Source organism: Silene latifolia, chromosome 7, assembly GCF_048544455.1.
Source record: "Silene latifolia isolate original U9 population chromosome 7, ASM4854445v1, whole genome shotgun sequence".
Taxonomy (NCBI): domain Eukaryota; kingdom Viridiplantae; phylum Streptophyta; class Magnoliopsida; order Caryophyllales; family Caryophyllaceae; genus Silene; species Silene latifolia.
The window spans coordinates 125,449,647-125,466,556 of NC_133532.1; the positions used below are offsets into that span (position 1 = coordinate 125,449,647).

The window sequence follows — 16,910 nt, forward strand, 5'->3', positions numbered from 1 at the left end:
ATGGGGCGAGGTGGCGGGGCGAGATGGCGGGACGATATATTATCTCCAAGGGTGCAAGGGTATGAGAATATTCGTGTGAGTGCGAATAGACCCAGTGATGAGTGGTATTGGGTGGCAGAGAAGGATGGGCTGTACTCAGTGAGATTGGCATATCGACGATTAGCTGGGAATAAGGAGGCGTTGGAGATGGGAGGAACGTCGGATTGGGAAAAGGAGAAGTGGTTGTGGAATAGGCTTTGGAAAGTTCCGGTGTGGCCCCGAGTGAAGCTCTTCTTTTGGTAACTGCGTAGCAAGGCATTGGCAACAAGTGCGAATATCGCGGCCCGAGTTCGAGGTGAGACTTCTATTTGTTCTTTTTGTAATTCTTATCTTGAGTCGAGTATACATTTGTTCTGTGATTGTCCGTTAGCTAGAAGGGCCTGGGAGGGTCTGGGCTTGGACGAGGAAGGGGAAAGAAGGGGAGGTGTGCGGGACTGGATGGAAGTGAGGTGGAAAGAGTTTGGGTGTCGGGAGCAAGCCTTATTTATGATAGGGTGTTGGGCTTTGTGGGAGCACAGGAACAAAGTTATTTTTGAGTCGATGGAAGCGGATCCTTCCCGGGTTATTAGGCGAGCTACAAAGGTCTTGGATGAGATTGAGGGAGGCGGGGTTGAGATGGTTCGACGGAGAGACGGTGATGGGAGACGAGGGGAGCAGCTGGAAAGGAGGGGATGGGGCGCACCACAGGAAGGGATAATGAAGGTAAATGTTGATGCGGGGGTGAAGAGGGTGTTGGAGTAAGTCTAGGGGTAGTTTGTCGAGATGCAAGAGGGGCGGTGCTATGGGGAGTCTCGATTATGCAGGAACAGGTTTGGGATCCCCAAGTGGCGGAGGCGGTCGCTATTCTTGAAGGTGTTCGGGAAGCGAAGCAGAGGGGTCATTCCAGAATTGTGGTTGAAAGTGACTGCTTGTATATGTCATTGAGGAGCTGAAGAGGAAAGCCGCGTGAAGAAGCATCTTGCATTTAGTTTTAGCTGATATTTTTGAGTTGTGTAATTTCTTTTCTATTATTTCTTGGTCTTATACTCGTCGTGAAAACAACAGTGTAGCACATTCCTTAGCGTATGTTACACCTAGGGTTCGTGGTAGATTTGAGTGGTCGGATGGTCTTCCTCCGATTGCGAACAATGCTGTTTAACTTTGATCTTTCATTAATGAAGTAAGCCTTTGGGCTTTCACCTCAAAAAAAAAAAAGAATGTATTAAATGTTTAAATACAACCTTTAAAGCCGTATTTGTTATTTTGCTTAAAGTTTATACTATACGATAAGAAAAAAAATGCTAAATATACATACATTCCTCTGATATGCCATTTTATATCACACTTATTCACACTCATCAACATGTCACCTATTCTCGTAAGTACTTTTATGTGGTATACAAATATTTGTAAGGCGGTCCCAAAATTGCCTGTTCCTTGTATTGACGACCTCTTCATCACGGCTTCAAATATATTACTCCGTATCTCATATATCCGTGTCTGATACTCTACACTCGAGAATTCAATTTGATCCAGATACGAGGAAAATATATATACATTCATTAATAAGCTGTATTTAATTTGACACACTGTTCATGCAACAAAACTATTTCATGCATGGCATTCACTTTGATAAAAATGATTATTGCCAATCTAGCACAACTCCTTTCATCCCTCGTTTATTTATCGACAATGTGAAGTAAATAAGCAACATAGTTCCCATGCTAGACCTGTCCAAAACAATAAATACGTCAAGCTTAAGATAATACAAACTTAGCTCGTCTAATCATTTATTTACGTTTGATTAAATAAATAAAATTAAACAAATGATTAGGCCAAAGACAGTAACTCAGAAAATAACATAGGATTACGAGAACATACATGGTCGCGAAGAAGAGTAGAATTTTTTTCGGATCATAAAACCAAGACGGTGGCGATCGCTTAAAGCTCCATCTTCTTCCCCATCTTCCTTCGGGTAGTATGGATTTCTTGTCACTTGTTTTAATGGTTATTTGATGTTGTGGAAGGTTATTGTTGTTTATAGAATTAGTTGTATTGGGAAGTGACTTTTCTTGCTTGTTGATAGCTTGAGCAGCTGCAAAATTAAGAATTTTAATTTTAATTAGTTGTGATTTACAAAAAAATATGTAGAATTTATAATATTTACACGTGTCAAAGATGACGCATAATGAAAATTGTGTCAAAAATTACATGATTGGATAATTCTTCTTTTATTAAACAAAACAAAGTAACTTCGATAATTATTGAGTTATTTTATTTTATTTTATTTTATTTTAATTTAATGCATAATATCTTGTGACAACATAATTTAAGCTTCACCTATAAAACCAATTAAAAAGGACCCAGATGGAGACGTGATGGTTCCATGTGACCACGTCCACGCCTTGGGTTGGACGTGTGTGGTTCCATTCATGTCGAACAATAAAATCATACCTCTAGGTGACGAGGAAGGAGAAAGGCCGTCTTTATCATCGAATTTCCTCTCAATTTCCCGATGAGCCATCTTTCTAGACAAGTTTCTTTGTAGCTTCTATGCAATAAAACCAAAACCATAAAATAAATACATGTATATTTTTAACATATATAAAACATTATATCTAAATGTTTCTAAAACGGATAATAATAATAATTCTTTCCTTATCCCATGCCTAGTGGGCATAGCCGCATAGGTTAGAAAAAACCTAATAATAACAGCGATCCATCAAGTGCTATCAAGTTTCAGTATTACTTTTTCACATACTTTTTAAAGGGCCCGTTATTATAATAAACCCTACATAATATATGAGACCATTCGAAAATGACACCAAAACTCGATACTACCTCAAAACTACGATAACTTCCTAGCACGAACTACCTGTCCAAACCACAGGTCCACGGCCATAATATTATCATTCCCTACCGTCGTGTTCGGAGAACGACATTCCACATGCAATTTCACAATCATACATTCATCATACACCATGAAAGATCAGAGGACTTTCAAAAATATCAACCATACTATATTACTATATACAAAACCAATGATAAAACTTGTGATACGGAGTATATGTTATTACTAGGGACGTAGCTAGGTTAAAATTCTACCTAGGGTTAAAATTTCAATTTATCGTATATTTCTAATTATAGATTTTTTTTTTTTTAAAAAAGAAGTTATTATGTATGTTTTTTTTTTTTTTTACAAAGTTTGCCGAGGTCATGACCTGGTTAGTTTGTGCTAAGCTTCGTCCAGTATTCCACACAAACCATTCTTACCATTTACCAACCACATACATTGACTGGTTTGATATAAAAAAATTAATTTTCATCACATGCATTATCAACTTTACAAAAGTGTTACTACTATATTCCAAAATTCTCATCCGCCAAGGGGGGAAAGAGCGCCCCTTCTAACCCTCCTAGCTCCATCGCTGATATCGATTAAAATTCGATCCAGGACTTTAAGATACTAGATAATGTTGCAATACTACAATAATGTAACATAATGTTAAATTGAATTAAAAAAAAAACATTTTTGATCATTCATATACAAAAAAAAAAGACTTTATTTCATAACAATAATCCATCCTATTGGTGGTATGCAATAATCACTCCATCCTATCAATAATCTCAATTAAATCCAACCTAAACATCATATCATACCTTCTAATAACAAGCCAGCGGCTGATATTTTTTTTTGTTTATGTGTACAAGTACTTGATTCATCCCTTGAAAACATTACACATAAACATCACATATACCAGTTAGGTTGTCCAAAAACTATCAAATATTCCAACATAAATCTTAAAAAAAAAATCAGCTGGTTCGTTATTAGAAGGTATGATTCTTAGGTTGGATTTAATTGGGATTATTGATATGATGAAGTGATTATTGCAGACCAGCAATAGGATGGATTATTGTTATGAAATAACCAAAAAAAGTGTGTATGCAATGTGTAATTAACTTTTTATGAGTTTGAGAGATGAAAATTGAGCAAGAAGTAAGAAGCTTACAATAGTTCTTGAATGAGGGCTAATCACATTAGAAGGACTAATGCGCTCGTTGATTACGCCATTAGAAACATTCTCTAAATCGACAACGAAAAAATCGTCTTTACCAACATCACCATTTCCATACTTGAATACCTTCATTTGATGATTTACGAACACCATTTTTGGACTGTTTGTCTCTTGTACTCCATTTAAAATTTCATACCTAGTGTCCTGCATTATTACATGTCATATGAATTAATTAAAACATTTAATTATCACAAATTATAGTGCAAGAGCATTGATGATGAACCATTTTAAGGAAGATGAACTAATAAACATTCATACATTATGGAGTACTCAAAACAATTGTTTCAAAAACAAATATGAATTCCATGTATTGAATGAATAAAATAACTAAGTTAGACGACACATTGATTAAATCTCAACCATTATCTTAATATTTTGTTGAGATGGCTTTATGACATAGTACCAGAGAGGTCCCTAATTTCAAGCCTTAGAGGAATTCCAATTTCTGAGTTAAAAACATTGACATTTTTCAATTTCATCGTATTTTATTACTATTTCGCCCCCCTCAAATAAACCTGGCAAACAGATCAGGTCATGTCGTGTTCGTGTCAACTTTAAACGGGTCATCACTACTCCAACCCTAACCCGATCCAATTACATAAACGGGTCATTTGTCTCAACCCTAACCCAACCCATTTAATTTTTCTATAACCCAACCCGACCTGTTTAACCTATTTATCTTTTAGCAGGTCATGTTTAACCCCCTTAACCCGTTTAACCCAATAAACCAATAAAATAAAGTAAGCTTTATAAGCCTAATATCCAAAAAATGAGGAATAAAAATACTTATTTTTAAGTTGTTTGAGTTGATTATTGATTCAACCCAAATATATCAAGACACTTTTAAATAAGCGGGTTATTCGTGTCGTATTCGTGTCAAAATAGCTCAACCCTAACCCAACCCATTTAAGTTTCGTGTCGTGTCCGTGTCAACCCAATACTTAAATGGATCACAACGTCTTGACCCTAACCCGCTCGTGTTGGGTTCGTGTCGGGTTTTCGAGTCGTGTCAATAATTGTCACCTCTACCCTCAAATAACATACTCCATATTATACAGTATATAGTTAACTTACCATTTTTCGAAGGTTGCCTCGTGCCTTGTTTGGATGAAGATGCCGTCGAGAAAAAAAAGGGTTGTAATTGTGGAGGAATATAGTATGAGATGAAAAAATTGCACTATTATATAAGGACAATGTAATAAAACTTGAAAAACAAAACTTGAATTAAATGAAGTACGAGTTCAAAATCAGGAGGGACGAAAATAAGAGTCTCGTGAATGCATGAGAAGAATTGATGAATTAATAACGACGTAGATAGTACTACATATAAGAATAATGTAATGTCATTTTCAATTAATTTAACAAAATATATATATGAAATGTACAAATAAAATCTTGTATTGATTAGACTTCTTTATTAAGTTGGTCGGCCAGATGAGTTAAGGCTTTAGCCTTTATGGGTTGGTGTTATCATTGGTTTGAGTTAAAACTAGGTTTGGTTGCATCCATCCTAGGCCTACACTTGGCTATCCGAACCATGCTCTGGCCATACCGGCGACCCCCAGTTGGCAGAGCGGTCTTGACGTGTCTCATTTTATGTCCTTTTTCCTTATGCATTCTTAATTATACACACAAGTGGTATATACTTGATCAGTTTTAAATTTAAGACGAATAATATCGTCTAAAAAGCGGCTTATTGATTTAGTTTTCACATCTATAATTTATATGTAGAATGCTGTAACTTGTAATAATTGGTTTTAGTTAAAACTAGGTTAGTTTGGTGGTGCATCCTAGGCCTACACTTGGCTATCGGAACCATGCTCTGACCACACTGGGAGGCCCAGAGCGTTCTTGATATGTCTTATTTCATGTTCTATTATTTTTACATTGATGGTTGTTCTGGAGAATGTTGCATTATTAATTATGGCGGTATTATTTCATGATATGGACCCTTTGCATCAGATTAAAAACTTGGCTATATATATGTTCTTTTTAGTTTTTATATAAGGAATAAGACAGTTTTTGGATTAAGGCTCTGATGTTGTTGTTCTTATTGTTGTTAACTTCGATGAACTAACAACAGTTATCTATCGATTTGACGGTAAGGAGAGAGTAAAAAGAATGATTGATTTAGTGAAACAAACACTAACACAGAATAATAGAAAGAAAATGAGTTGGCACCACCAGGTGACACCCAATCTCGGCGTCACTCTCTCGCATGTACTAAGTGAGAACCCCTTCAATAAAGGATGCATGTAAGAGGGTGACACACAATCTCCACCGGGTGGCGCCCTATCTTCATATGATGGTTCTTCATGCATTTTCCCCCTTCAATTCACTACTAAATTCACTACTACAATATTGATAAAAGAGAAATGCTGTTATAAACCGTTCTTAATTAAAACCACGCATATAATGTAGGTTTGAGTTCATAGTATGTGTGGGTGTTTATATACTCCCTCTCATCCACACCAAAGGTTACATTGACTTTATCACACTTGTCGAGATATGTTTTGCAACATGAATATCTTTAGTTATACATTATTAAAAATTATAAAAATTTGATATTCTTATAGCATTCATGACGATAAACCAAACAAGATCTCACATGACTATATTTCCTCTTATAGATTAAGAATAATATCAAAGATTTTCTACGACCATGAATAGTGCCAAAAAAGTTAATATAACCTTTGGTCTGGATGAGAGGAAGTATCAATATGTTCACAAACTAGACCTACCATCAATATAATGTGAAATTAGCTTGGCCATTATTGGCAATACAAAGCATACAATTTCTTTGGCTATAATAAGTTCTTGGATAAAAAAATAAAATTTCTTCTTTAAGATGATTTTACACAAAATTAGTTTTAACTTCTTTTATTAACCACTGATATTATAGTGAAGGTTAAATAAGTTTTATTGATGGTTTTACGCTACGGATTTTAATGTTTTTTTTTTTTTTTTTTTTTTTGCACTTTTCAAATGAAAGCAATAGTACAAATATATATTACTTGACCCAATTGTAGAATTTCTAAATTCTACTGAGGCAAGAGACCATTAAACGACTAATATGGTCCCAATTTATAACATTTGTTTCCATTGTCATTAATGTAAACATAAGGCATGAGAATTGAGAAAATGAGAGGTTAGAAGGATCCAAAATCACCCTATTTTAGAATCTTAAAAATATAGTACTACGGTTAGAACTACTATATTAATATTAAGAGATCGAAACTGTGCAAGATAAAAGACACTAAAATGAAACAGGTGATAAGTTTGTGCATTTTCGTTTTATATTTGTACCACAAACAGATATTTTTAAGGCCTGAAATTGAACTTAAAGCATCGTCATTCATTCATTCATCCATCAATCAATCATTATACTAGTATACCGTCACACACTAAGATAACTACAAATCTCGTAAATAATACGCCGAATTTACACAAGCAAAAAAAAAAAAAATTATGTCGATTATTTTTAAAAAAAAAGTATTTTCACTTATAAATCCTTAATTTACAACCTAAGTTTAAATCACATCGACCAATAAATTACTAGCTTATACCTTTTTTTTTCTTGACACAATAAAAAGAAACAAAAAAAATCGAACCCCTAGCAATTATTTGTATTTTGTATATATAATAATAAGCATGGAGAAATATATCTCAAGATCGATCGTATGCTAAGGAATTTTTTTATTGCATGCAATTATTTGTATATTGTATGATCAAGTGTATAGAGCTCCTTTCCGTCCCACGTAACTTTATTGATCAAGACAACATTGTTATAATCAATATGTTCGTTCTAAAATAATTTAGACCCTACTAAGCTTTTCATGTTATAAATACGATTGTCTTCTCTTTCACGATTCCATAACTTATTAGTATAGCACGTCGGCCAACATTAATCAAGGTATATATTACTTAAGTCATTTTAATTTATTGGACTATTAGTGTATGAACTAATATCATATATATAAATATAATAGTTGGGTCTAAGGCCAGGTTTCTAATATGGTATCGAAGGTAGTGTGACCAAAGGTCACGAATTTAAATATTGGCAGCCTCCTATAACTCATGAAGTCGAATTTCGACATATGGTACGAGGTAGTCTGTGCCCTAACCACTCTAGTTTCGAGTCCAATGGACACTCGAGTGAGAGAGTATAATAGCATATAAATAAATATGATAGTTGAGCCTCAATTATCACCTTAAGGTAGGTTTTGGTTGAGATGTTTCATCTAACATAAACTGTTATAGATAATTCTCATTTGTGACGGTCGTAAGTTATGGTGAGATAGTAAATATAATCATTCACCGATAAAAAAATGATCATTTTATAATAAGGAGTGACACTAAAACAGTCATTTTCTAATACTGTAATAAACCGGTGGCCACCTTTAGCAGAAAATAATATGACACTATTTTATAATGGAAGTGTTTACTTTTACAAGCTAGTCTTGTATATCCGTCTATAACTAAAGACGAGTCAAATAGTTTGAAAGTGGTGATATTTTTTGCCCCTATCACCCATTTGTTACTTGTCCTATTAGGAATGTGGTAATGTATTTGACTCATTTTTAGTTATAGACGAATATGCACCGTTTATAATAAAATTTTGTGTACTTTTAATCTCTTGTTACTTACGACCGTTACAAAGAAGACCCACGGGAAATTTTTGTAGGCATAGTAAAGGACTAAAGGTCATAGAGGGTAAGACTTTTCTTTTCTTTTACCCTACATGTACAAAGATGGTACAATCCAACCATCGTGTAGTCCCTTGTGGAGTTGATTATTAGTCATTTAGTCGGACTGGATAGTTATATCGGTTTTTTCATGGTACCTTTTTTGTTTGTCACTTTGTCAATGGTACCCATCTTTTTAAGAATGTGTATGTGATATTTAGGTTCAATATTTGTGCCGACCTATGGTACTCTTGTTGGGTTATGCACGTTAAATTAGAAGTAACGGATTTTGATTAAGGTCAAACTAATTTTTAAGAAATACCCAATTTTCGTCATAAATAACAACTATTCATCTATTTTTAAGAAATACTCAATTTTCGTCCGAGACTCGTTTATCGCATACCGGCAACCTCAAATATCCTCTGTTGCTTCTTAAAATTTTTGTAGCTGCTTTATCTGACCCGAGAAAACGTCCGTATAATTTACGAACTTCTTTTTTCCGGGACCGTTAAATCCCGAAGTGCGTGTATTATACACTTAAATTGAGTCGTTTCGGAGGTTGTACCGAGTCATGTTTCTTTTCCTACAAGTTTTTATACCACGTGTCTCGGGTCGCTTCATGATTTACGGTATTCAATTTCAGCCCTAAGCCCCTAAATAGGAAGTATTCATCTATTTTTAAGGAGTACCCGATTTTCGCCTGAGACTCGTTTATCGCTTACCAGCACCCTTAAATGTCGTCTATTGTTTCTCAAAATTCGTGTGGCCATTTTTTCTGACCCTAGCTAGGAAGCTCTCGTATGATTTACGAACATTTTTTTTTCTCGCACACTTAAATCTCGAAAACAGTGTATTATACACTTAAATTTGAGCCGTTTTGGAGGTCGTACTGGGTAATGTTTCTTTTTTTCTCCCAGTGCATATATCACGTGTCTGAGGTCGCTTCATGAATTACCGCATTCGATTTTCAGCCCTAAATAACAAGTATTCATCTATTTTTAAGTAGTACCCGATTTTTGTCCGAGACTAGTTTATCGCACACCGACACACTCAAATGTCCTATGTTTCTTCTCAAAATTTGTGTGGCTATTTTATCAGACCCGAGGAACCGTCTGTAGGATTTACGGACATTTTTGTTCCGTGACCTAAAATCCCGAAAACCGTTTATTATACACTTAAATTTGAGCCGTTTGGGAGGTCGTACTGAGTCATGTTTTTTTTTTCTCTCCTGGTTTTTATACCACGTGTCTAGGCTCGCTTCATGAATTACCGTATTCGCTTTTCAGCCCTAAATAAGAAGTATTCATCTATTTTTAAGGAGTATGTGATTTTCCTCCGAGATTTGTTTATCGCGTACTGGCACCATCAAATGTCTTCTGTTGCTTTTCAAAATTTGTGTGACTGTTTTATCTGACCCGAGGAACCGTCCTTGTGATTTACGGATATTTTTGTTCCAGGACTTAAAATACACTTAAATTTGAGTCGTTTGAAAGGTTGTACCATGTCATGTGTCTTTTCCTCCCATTTTTTCTACCACGTGTCCGAGATCGTTTCATGAGTTACCGTATTCGAATTTCAGCCCTAAATAAGAAGTACTTATCTATTTTTAAAGAGTAACCGATTTTAGTCCAAGACTTATTTATCATGTACCGGCACCCTCAAATTTTCTTTGTTGCTTCTCAAAATTTATGTAGCTTCTTTATTTGACCCAAGGAACATTCCGTATGATTTACGAACATTTTTGTTGTTGGACCCTAAAATCTTGAAATCTGTGTATTATACACTTGAATTGAGCCGTTTCGGAGGTCGTACCAGGTCATATTTCTTTTCCTACATGTTTTCCTACTACGTGTCTGGGGTCACTTTATGAGTTATCGTATTCGATTTTCAGCCTAAATAAGAAGTATTTATCTATTTTTAAGGAGTACTTGATTTTCGTCCCAAACTCGTTTATCGCGTGCTGGCGCCATCAAATGTCCTCTCTTGCTTCTCAAAATTTGTGTAGCTGCTTTATCTGACCCGAAGAATGGTCCGTATGATTTATAAACATGTTTATTCTTGGACCCTAAAATCTCGAAATCCGTGTATTACACTTAAATTGAGTCGTTTCGAAGGTCGTACCGGTTCATGTTTCTTTTCCTTCCAGTTTTTCTGCCTCGTGTCTAGGGTCGCTTCATGAGTTACTATATTCTATTTCAGCTCTAAATAACAAGTATTCATCTATTTTTTAGGAGTACCTGATTTTCGTCTCAGACTCGTTTATCGCGTACCGGCACCCGCGAATGTCTTTTGTTGCTTCTCAAAATTTGGGTGGCAACTTTATCTTACGAGAGGAACCATCCATATGATTTACAGACATTTTTGTTTTCCAAGACCTAAATCTCGAAAACCGTGTATTATACACTTAAATTTGAGTTGGGAAGGTCGTATCGTGTCATGTTTCTTTTTCTCTCAGTTTTTATACCACATGTCTGGGGCCGCTTCCTGAATGACCATATTCGATTTTTCAGCCTTAAATAACAAGTATTCATCTATTTCTGACTAGTACCTCATTTTTGTCCGAAACTAGTTTATCGCATATCGGCATACTCAAATGTCCTTTGTTGCTTCTCAAAATTTGTGTAGTTTCTTTATCTGACCTGAGGAACCGTCTGTATGATTTACGAAAATTTTTGTTGCGGGACCGTGAAATCTCAAAATCCGTGTATAATACACTTTAATTTGAGCCGTTCGGAGGTCGTACTGGGTCATGTTTCTTTTCCTACAAGTTTTTCTAACACGTGTCTGGGGTCCATTCATGAGTTATCGTATTCGATTTCAGCCCTAAAAAAGAAGTATTCATCTATTTTTAAGGATTACCCAATTTTCGTCCGCGACTCGTTTATCGCGTACCAGCACCCTCAAATGTCCTCTGTTGATTCTCAAAATTTGTGTGGCTGTTTTATTTGACCCTATGAACCTCCCGTATGATTTACGGATATTTTTGTTCCGGGATCCTAAACTCCCCGAAAATCATGCATGTATTAATGTATTATACACTTAATTTGAGCCATTTTGGAAGTCGTACCGAGTCAAGTTTCTTTTACTACAAGTTTTTCTACCATGTGTAGGGTCGCTTCACGAGTTACCGTATTCGATTTTTAACCTTAAATAAGATCTCCATTTTTCCGAGCGATTAAAGGTTGACGGTGGTAGTCAGCACCATGGATTTTGCTCGTGTTGTTTTGATCTTGATTGTACAGTGATAGCGTTGGTGGAGCATGAGAGAGATAGGTGGTGTATTTCCGTTTCATTAATTAAAGTGGGACATGTTAACAAGTTGATTAAAAATAGCAAGAATATATATAAGTTCGGATTCTTATACTTTGATTGTATAATGCTTATGATATAACTGAATGTATAATCCTATTTGTGATGTAGTATATAGTACATTACGAGCTACTACTACATAAAAAGTGATTATAAATACATAAGATTACTATCATAAAATTACTTGTATATCTCAGACATATAACCTAGAGAGTAGAGACAACCATAATCCTTTTCCTCTCTAATCATTTTTTTTTGTTAGTCTTAGGTTGTGAGTTGGTGCTCTTTTTCCCTCAATCTAAATTGACTAGGAAATCATTTAAGACAAGTTTGTATAGTTATATCTCATATTCATAGGATACTATAGAAGAATTAATTAAACCTATTTATAAACGGAGTACTATTTTACGAAAATGTTGAAAAGAGATTTAGTTTTTTCTTTTTTCAAAGCTAGGAACCTGCTTGTAATATTTCACAGTAAAATTCGTAGCCATTATCAAAGTCATTATCAGGTCAAGGATCACCTAGAATTAATTTCACTTTGACTTTGATGAGAGCTTTGTATTGAATTATCGATTAGACACGGTGTCGGCTTACATTAATTCTAATTTATTAATGCTTTATATGGTTAATTATCAGTCAAATTATATTTAATTAGGTAGCAAATGATTATGACTTGTTTGATTAATGTGAATAGTTCCTTAACATAATAATAATAATAAAAAAAGCCTTTACTATAAACCTTTCTATTGTTCTCATTGTATTCACACTCAGAAAAATCTAAAAAGCTTAGTAATAATGCACTACTTTTTTTTTAGCAAATATTCCATTAATAAAAATCCTCATTTGTGACGGCCCTGACGGGTCACAAGCTTGATCGGAGAAATATGATCATGTTATGATAAAATGCAAGAGAAACCATTATCTTTGTAGATAGTTACTTCTTATTATATAATGGTCACATTCTCTTCCCTTCGTCATAATTTATGACCCGTCATAATGGGAATCAATTACCAGTTTCGCGATTAACTAAACCATTATCTTTGTAGATAGTTACTTCTTATTATATAATGGTCACATTCCCTTCCCTTCGTCATAATTTATGACCCGTCATAATGGGAATCAATTACCAGTTCCGTTGCTGGGTAAGCAGGCATGGAGGCTACTTACTGATGAGAATAGTTTGATGACAAGGCTGTTAAAAGGTAAATATTTTCCTTCTACTTCTTTCCTGGAGGCAGGGTTGGGAACAAATCCGAGTTATTCGTGGAGGAGCATTTGGGAAGCACGGTCTGTGCTGTCATTGGGTGTACGGCGAAGGGTGGGAGATGGGCTCTCCACGTCGGTGTGGCGGGATCCGTGGGTGAGGGGAGATGGTTCGGGGATGGTAATTTCGCCTAGGGGGGAGGCTGATGTGGGGATGCGTGTGGTGGACCTTATGGAGGAAGGGGGAAGGGGGTGGAATAAGGAATTGGTCGAATCTTTGTTTCTCCCTTTCGAGTGTGAGAGGATATTCAGAATGCGTGTTGGTGAGCAGCTGGTTCGGGATGAGTGGTTTTGGAGTGGGGAAAGAGATGGAGTATATACTGTTCGGTCGGCTTATAGACTTTTGGTTAAGCAAGATGGGGATGTGGTGGGACCTTCGAGTTTTCTTTCAGATAGCTGGTTGTGGAATAAAACTGGAAAGTACATTTTTCCGAGGATTAAAGTGTTCATGTGGCAGCTGTGTAATGAGGCCATTGCAACCAGAGGCAATATTTCGGCGAGGATGGGTTCGATTGGAGGCGAGTGTGTTCGATGTGGGGATTGTTTGGAAACTTGTTTACATGTGGTTCGCGGATGTGGGTGGGTTGGTGGCGTTTGGGAGGGGTTGGAGGTGGAGGTGCCGTCTTGTCTTGGTTTTGCTAAAGCAAGGGACTGGGTGGAGGAAGCGTTGAAGGATTTGGAGGTTCGGGAACAGGTGGTTTTTATGACTGGGTGTTGGGCTATTTGGGAGAGGAGGAATAAAGCAATTTTTGAAGATGGAGATTGGAGGGCGGAATTAGTGGTTAAACGGGTTGGGGATTTGGTTGCTGAGATGGAGGGAAAGGGAAGCTTGGAGGTGGCGGTGGAGGTCCGGGAGAGGTGGCTGGTGTTGGCGGGTGGATTAGACCAGGATCTTGGGGTGGTGAAGGTGAATGTGGATGCGGCTATTGTGGAGGGTGTGGGGATAGGGTTGGGTGCTGTATGTCGAAACGATAGGGGGGAGGTTGAGTGGTGTAGTGTGGAACAAGGCTCGGTGGTGATGGATCCAGAAGAAGCGGAAGCAGCTGCTATCTTGCATGGACTTAAGGAGGCTCGAAGGAGGAATAATCGAAAGGTTATTGTGGAAGGTGACTGCTCGAATGTTATCCATGATCTACAGCTGAAGCGGAAGGGACGCAGTAGTATTTTTTTGATTTATATTGACATTTATGCTTTATGTAATTCTTTTGACTTTGTTTCGTTTAAATGGTCGCGTAGATGTTTTAATAAGGTCGCTCATGAGCTAGCTCATCTGAGGCCATGGACTCTAGGTTCTCGTAGATGGTTGGCGTCTTTTCCGTTGGACATCTCTGATGTAGTTCGTGCTGATTCTGATAATATATCTAGTTAAACCCGTGTGGGTTTATTTCAAAAAAACTAGGAAGGACTCTAATGAAATAGAGACAACTTTTTATATTTGAAAAGAATAATATTTCCCTTTATCATCTCATTAACACGGTTTATATCTTTAGCTTTTTATAATAACAAAAAGGTCTTTCAAACCCTTATTATGTAACTATGTAAGTAACCAAGGAGAAAGTATCCTTAGCTGACCTTTATATTACAAGTAAAGAACATTTTCCACATGTAAAGAGCAAATACCTAAGTCACCAAACACAAATGGAAACAATTTCATCAACCAACAAAATCAGAAAAGAAGTTGCAAACGCGTTTGCCCTTTCCACTCATGTCATAACTCGTAATGTCGTAACGGTTTTCTAACGTGTGTTTTAAGATCACATGTCAATAAGCTAATCAGAGAGATTTTCAAGATTATTTCACTAATGATGGTAAATGAGTTTATAAATCAAATTTTCATGATATATTGTCAACAATCTTTCTTTAATTAGTTTATTAATGTGTGTCCTTTAGAGCAGACATTATAAAAACTGTTATACGAATAGACAAATGTCTTATTTATAGTATGCAATCGCGGGTTTACCTTGGTGTTGAACTTTAAATACTTGGTCGACTGGTCGTCCACGACAAATCAGAGAATTTCGGTGGTATGCTATCGCCGGTTTGCCTTGGTGTTCGAAGAAAACCAGCGAAGTTTCCGAAATTCATGATTTTCCGTATAAATAAACATAATTGAGTAGCATTTCACCTGCAAAGAAATGCTAATAGTTTAACGAGTTATTTTACTTTATTCAACTAAAAATTAAAGCATGTGGCAATATGATTTTAAAAATAAAAAAGTAACTATAGTACAAGTTCCTTTATTTCACAATATTCGTATGTTGTGTATATAAATAACCTCGCAAAACCAATTTTGATCATAGACAAGCAAAATCGGATATAACACGAGTATATTCAAGTATGTTTGCTTCGAAAGAAAACACAAAACCGTCTCGTACTCCTCTTGTAATTTGGTTCATTCAAGTCATTGTTGTTCTTGTATTCTGTTGCATAGTTATAAGCCTGTGCTTCATTCCATGGCCTCCGACTTACATTCTCGTCAATTCCGCTCACCTTGACCAATCAGGTATAAAAGAGAGCGCGGAAATGAACAAAAACACCACCGTCGTGTTCTTGCTTGTGATCACGAACCCAAACAAAGGTAAAGATATTATCCATGGTGATATCATGGTTACCTTGTACAAGGATGGTTCTGTCCTTGGTGCGGAGACGATCCCGGGGTTTTATCAAGGTCAAAAGAGTAATTATTCAAGTCGAGTGCTTGTAAATGTTGACCAACTGAAACTGAGACAAGAAGATATAAATAGAAACAGCACACTGGAGTTTGGATTGGAAACTTGGGTGAGGTACAGAATACTTGGATGGACATCAAAGCGACACTTACTCAAGCTCGAAACTTCTGTGCCCATCAGTAGCGTGAATGGGACATTACCGATGGGTGAAGTCCTTCAATTTCACTCTGTCAAGAAGAAGCTCTAGTTCAAAGCTTCTGTACGTACCCACAGCGTAACTGCGTAAATGGAACATTGCCTATGGGTGAAAAAGGCCTTAAATTTCAGCCTGTGAAGAAGCTGCAGTGTCATGCCAAAACATAGCTTTTGTTAGCTTGAGATACATCAAGAGATTAATTAAATTGTAAAAAAACTTTCCCCTAGATTGTTATATTCATGAATTTTAAATGGAAAAAAAAAAAAAATCAGAAACAAACAAAATGCTCCGTTAATCCGTTGCAAATGTTATATCCTTGCTAGTGTTACTACAATACATACTATAAAATCAAGATGGCGACTAAGATCATCGCAACCGAATATTACTGCATTTTGGGATAAGGCTGAGAGCCGATACCCAAGAGTGAATGAAACCGAGATTTAATACTTAAGCTACTACAACAACAGCACACCCAAGTACCTCAAAAGTTCCCACAATTGGCGAGGTAATGAGGCGTTTGACTAGATGTACTAGATGTTGCACCAAGAATTGAATTGAATGATTGCTAATGCACGATAAAAAGATGCTTAACCAGTTTAGTGAGACATTTTGCTCTACTACTTCATAATCCAAAACCAAAGAACAATGAGACTTTGACTAAAGTGTTACGCCATTCACCTAATTTATATCG

General features: G+C 36.2%; 3 protein-coding genes across 5 annotated transcripts; 2 read left to right on the plus strand and 1 right to left on the minus strand.

Annotated features, from left to right (window-relative positions):
- On the plus strand, nucleotides 1-780 carry LOC141590725 (uncharacterized). Its single transcript, XM_074411289.1, has 2 exons — nucleotides 1-278; nucleotides 381-780. The coding sequence occupies exons 1-2, from the start codon at nucleotides 1-3 to the stop codon at nucleotides 778-780; spliced, it is 678 nt and encodes a 225-aa protein (XP_074267390.1).
- A 529-nt stretch (nucleotides 781-1,309) lies between these two features.
- Nucleotides 1,310-5,401, minus strand: LOC141593015 (uncharacterized). 3 transcript variants are annotated; one of them, XM_074413941.1, is made up of 5 exons: nucleotides 5,169-5,401; nucleotides 4,029-4,238; nucleotides 2,473-2,566; nucleotides 1,900-2,113; nucleotides 1,310-1,748 (listed from the first exon to the last, which is right to left on the minus strand). In XM_074413941.1, the coding sequence occupies exons 1-5, from the start codon at nucleotides 5,169-5,171 to the stop codon at nucleotides 1,661-1,663; spliced, it is 609 nt and encodes a 202-aa protein (XP_074270042.1). In that variant the 5' UTR covers nucleotides 5,172-5,401; the 3' UTR covers nucleotides 1,310-1,660. The 3 variants fall into 3 exon arrangements, with proteins under 3 accessions (XP_074270042.1, XP_074270041.1, XP_074270043.1); XM_074413940.1 differs by having other exon boundaries at nucleotides 2,473-2,569; nucleotides 5,169-5,397; XM_074413942.1 differs by lacking the exons at nucleotides 4,029-4,238; nucleotides 5,169-5,401 and adding an exon at nucleotides 2,894-3,159 and having other exon boundaries at nucleotides 2,473-2,569.
- A 10,476-nt stretch (nucleotides 5,402-15,877) lies between these two features.
- Nucleotides 15,878-16,270, plus strand: LOC141590726 (protein NDR1-like). Its single transcript, XM_074411291.1, has one exon. The coding sequence runs from the start codon at nucleotides 15,878-15,880 to the stop codon at nucleotides 16,268-16,270; it is 393 nt and encodes a 130-aa protein (XP_074267392.1).
- Nucleotides 16,271-16,910: the final 640 nt, after the last annotated feature.

Bases quoted from the DNA above. Each gene is read 5' to 3' on its own strand.
- LOC141590726 (XM_074411291.1), top strand. From the start codon at position 15,878: ATGAACAAAAACACCACCGTCGTGTTCTTGCTTGTGATCACGAACCCA.
- LOC141593015 (XM_074413940.1), bottom strand. The intron at 2,570-4,028 runs GTAAGCTTCTTA...TTTATTGCATAG, and splicing joins GCCCTCATTCAAGAACTATT to AAGCTACAAAGAAACTTGTC. The intron at 1,749-1,899 runs GTATGTTCTCGT...TGTTTTGGACAG, and splicing joins CTACTCTTCTTCGCGACCAT to GTCTAGCATGGGAACTATGT.
- LOC141590725 (XM_074411289.1), top strand. From the start codon at position 1: ATGGGGCGAGGTGGCGGGGCGAGATGGCGGGACGATATATTATCTCCA. The intron at 279-380 runs GTAACTGCGTAG...TCTTGAGTCGAG, and splicing joins CGAGTGAAGCTCTTCTTTTG to TATACATTTGTTCTGTGATT.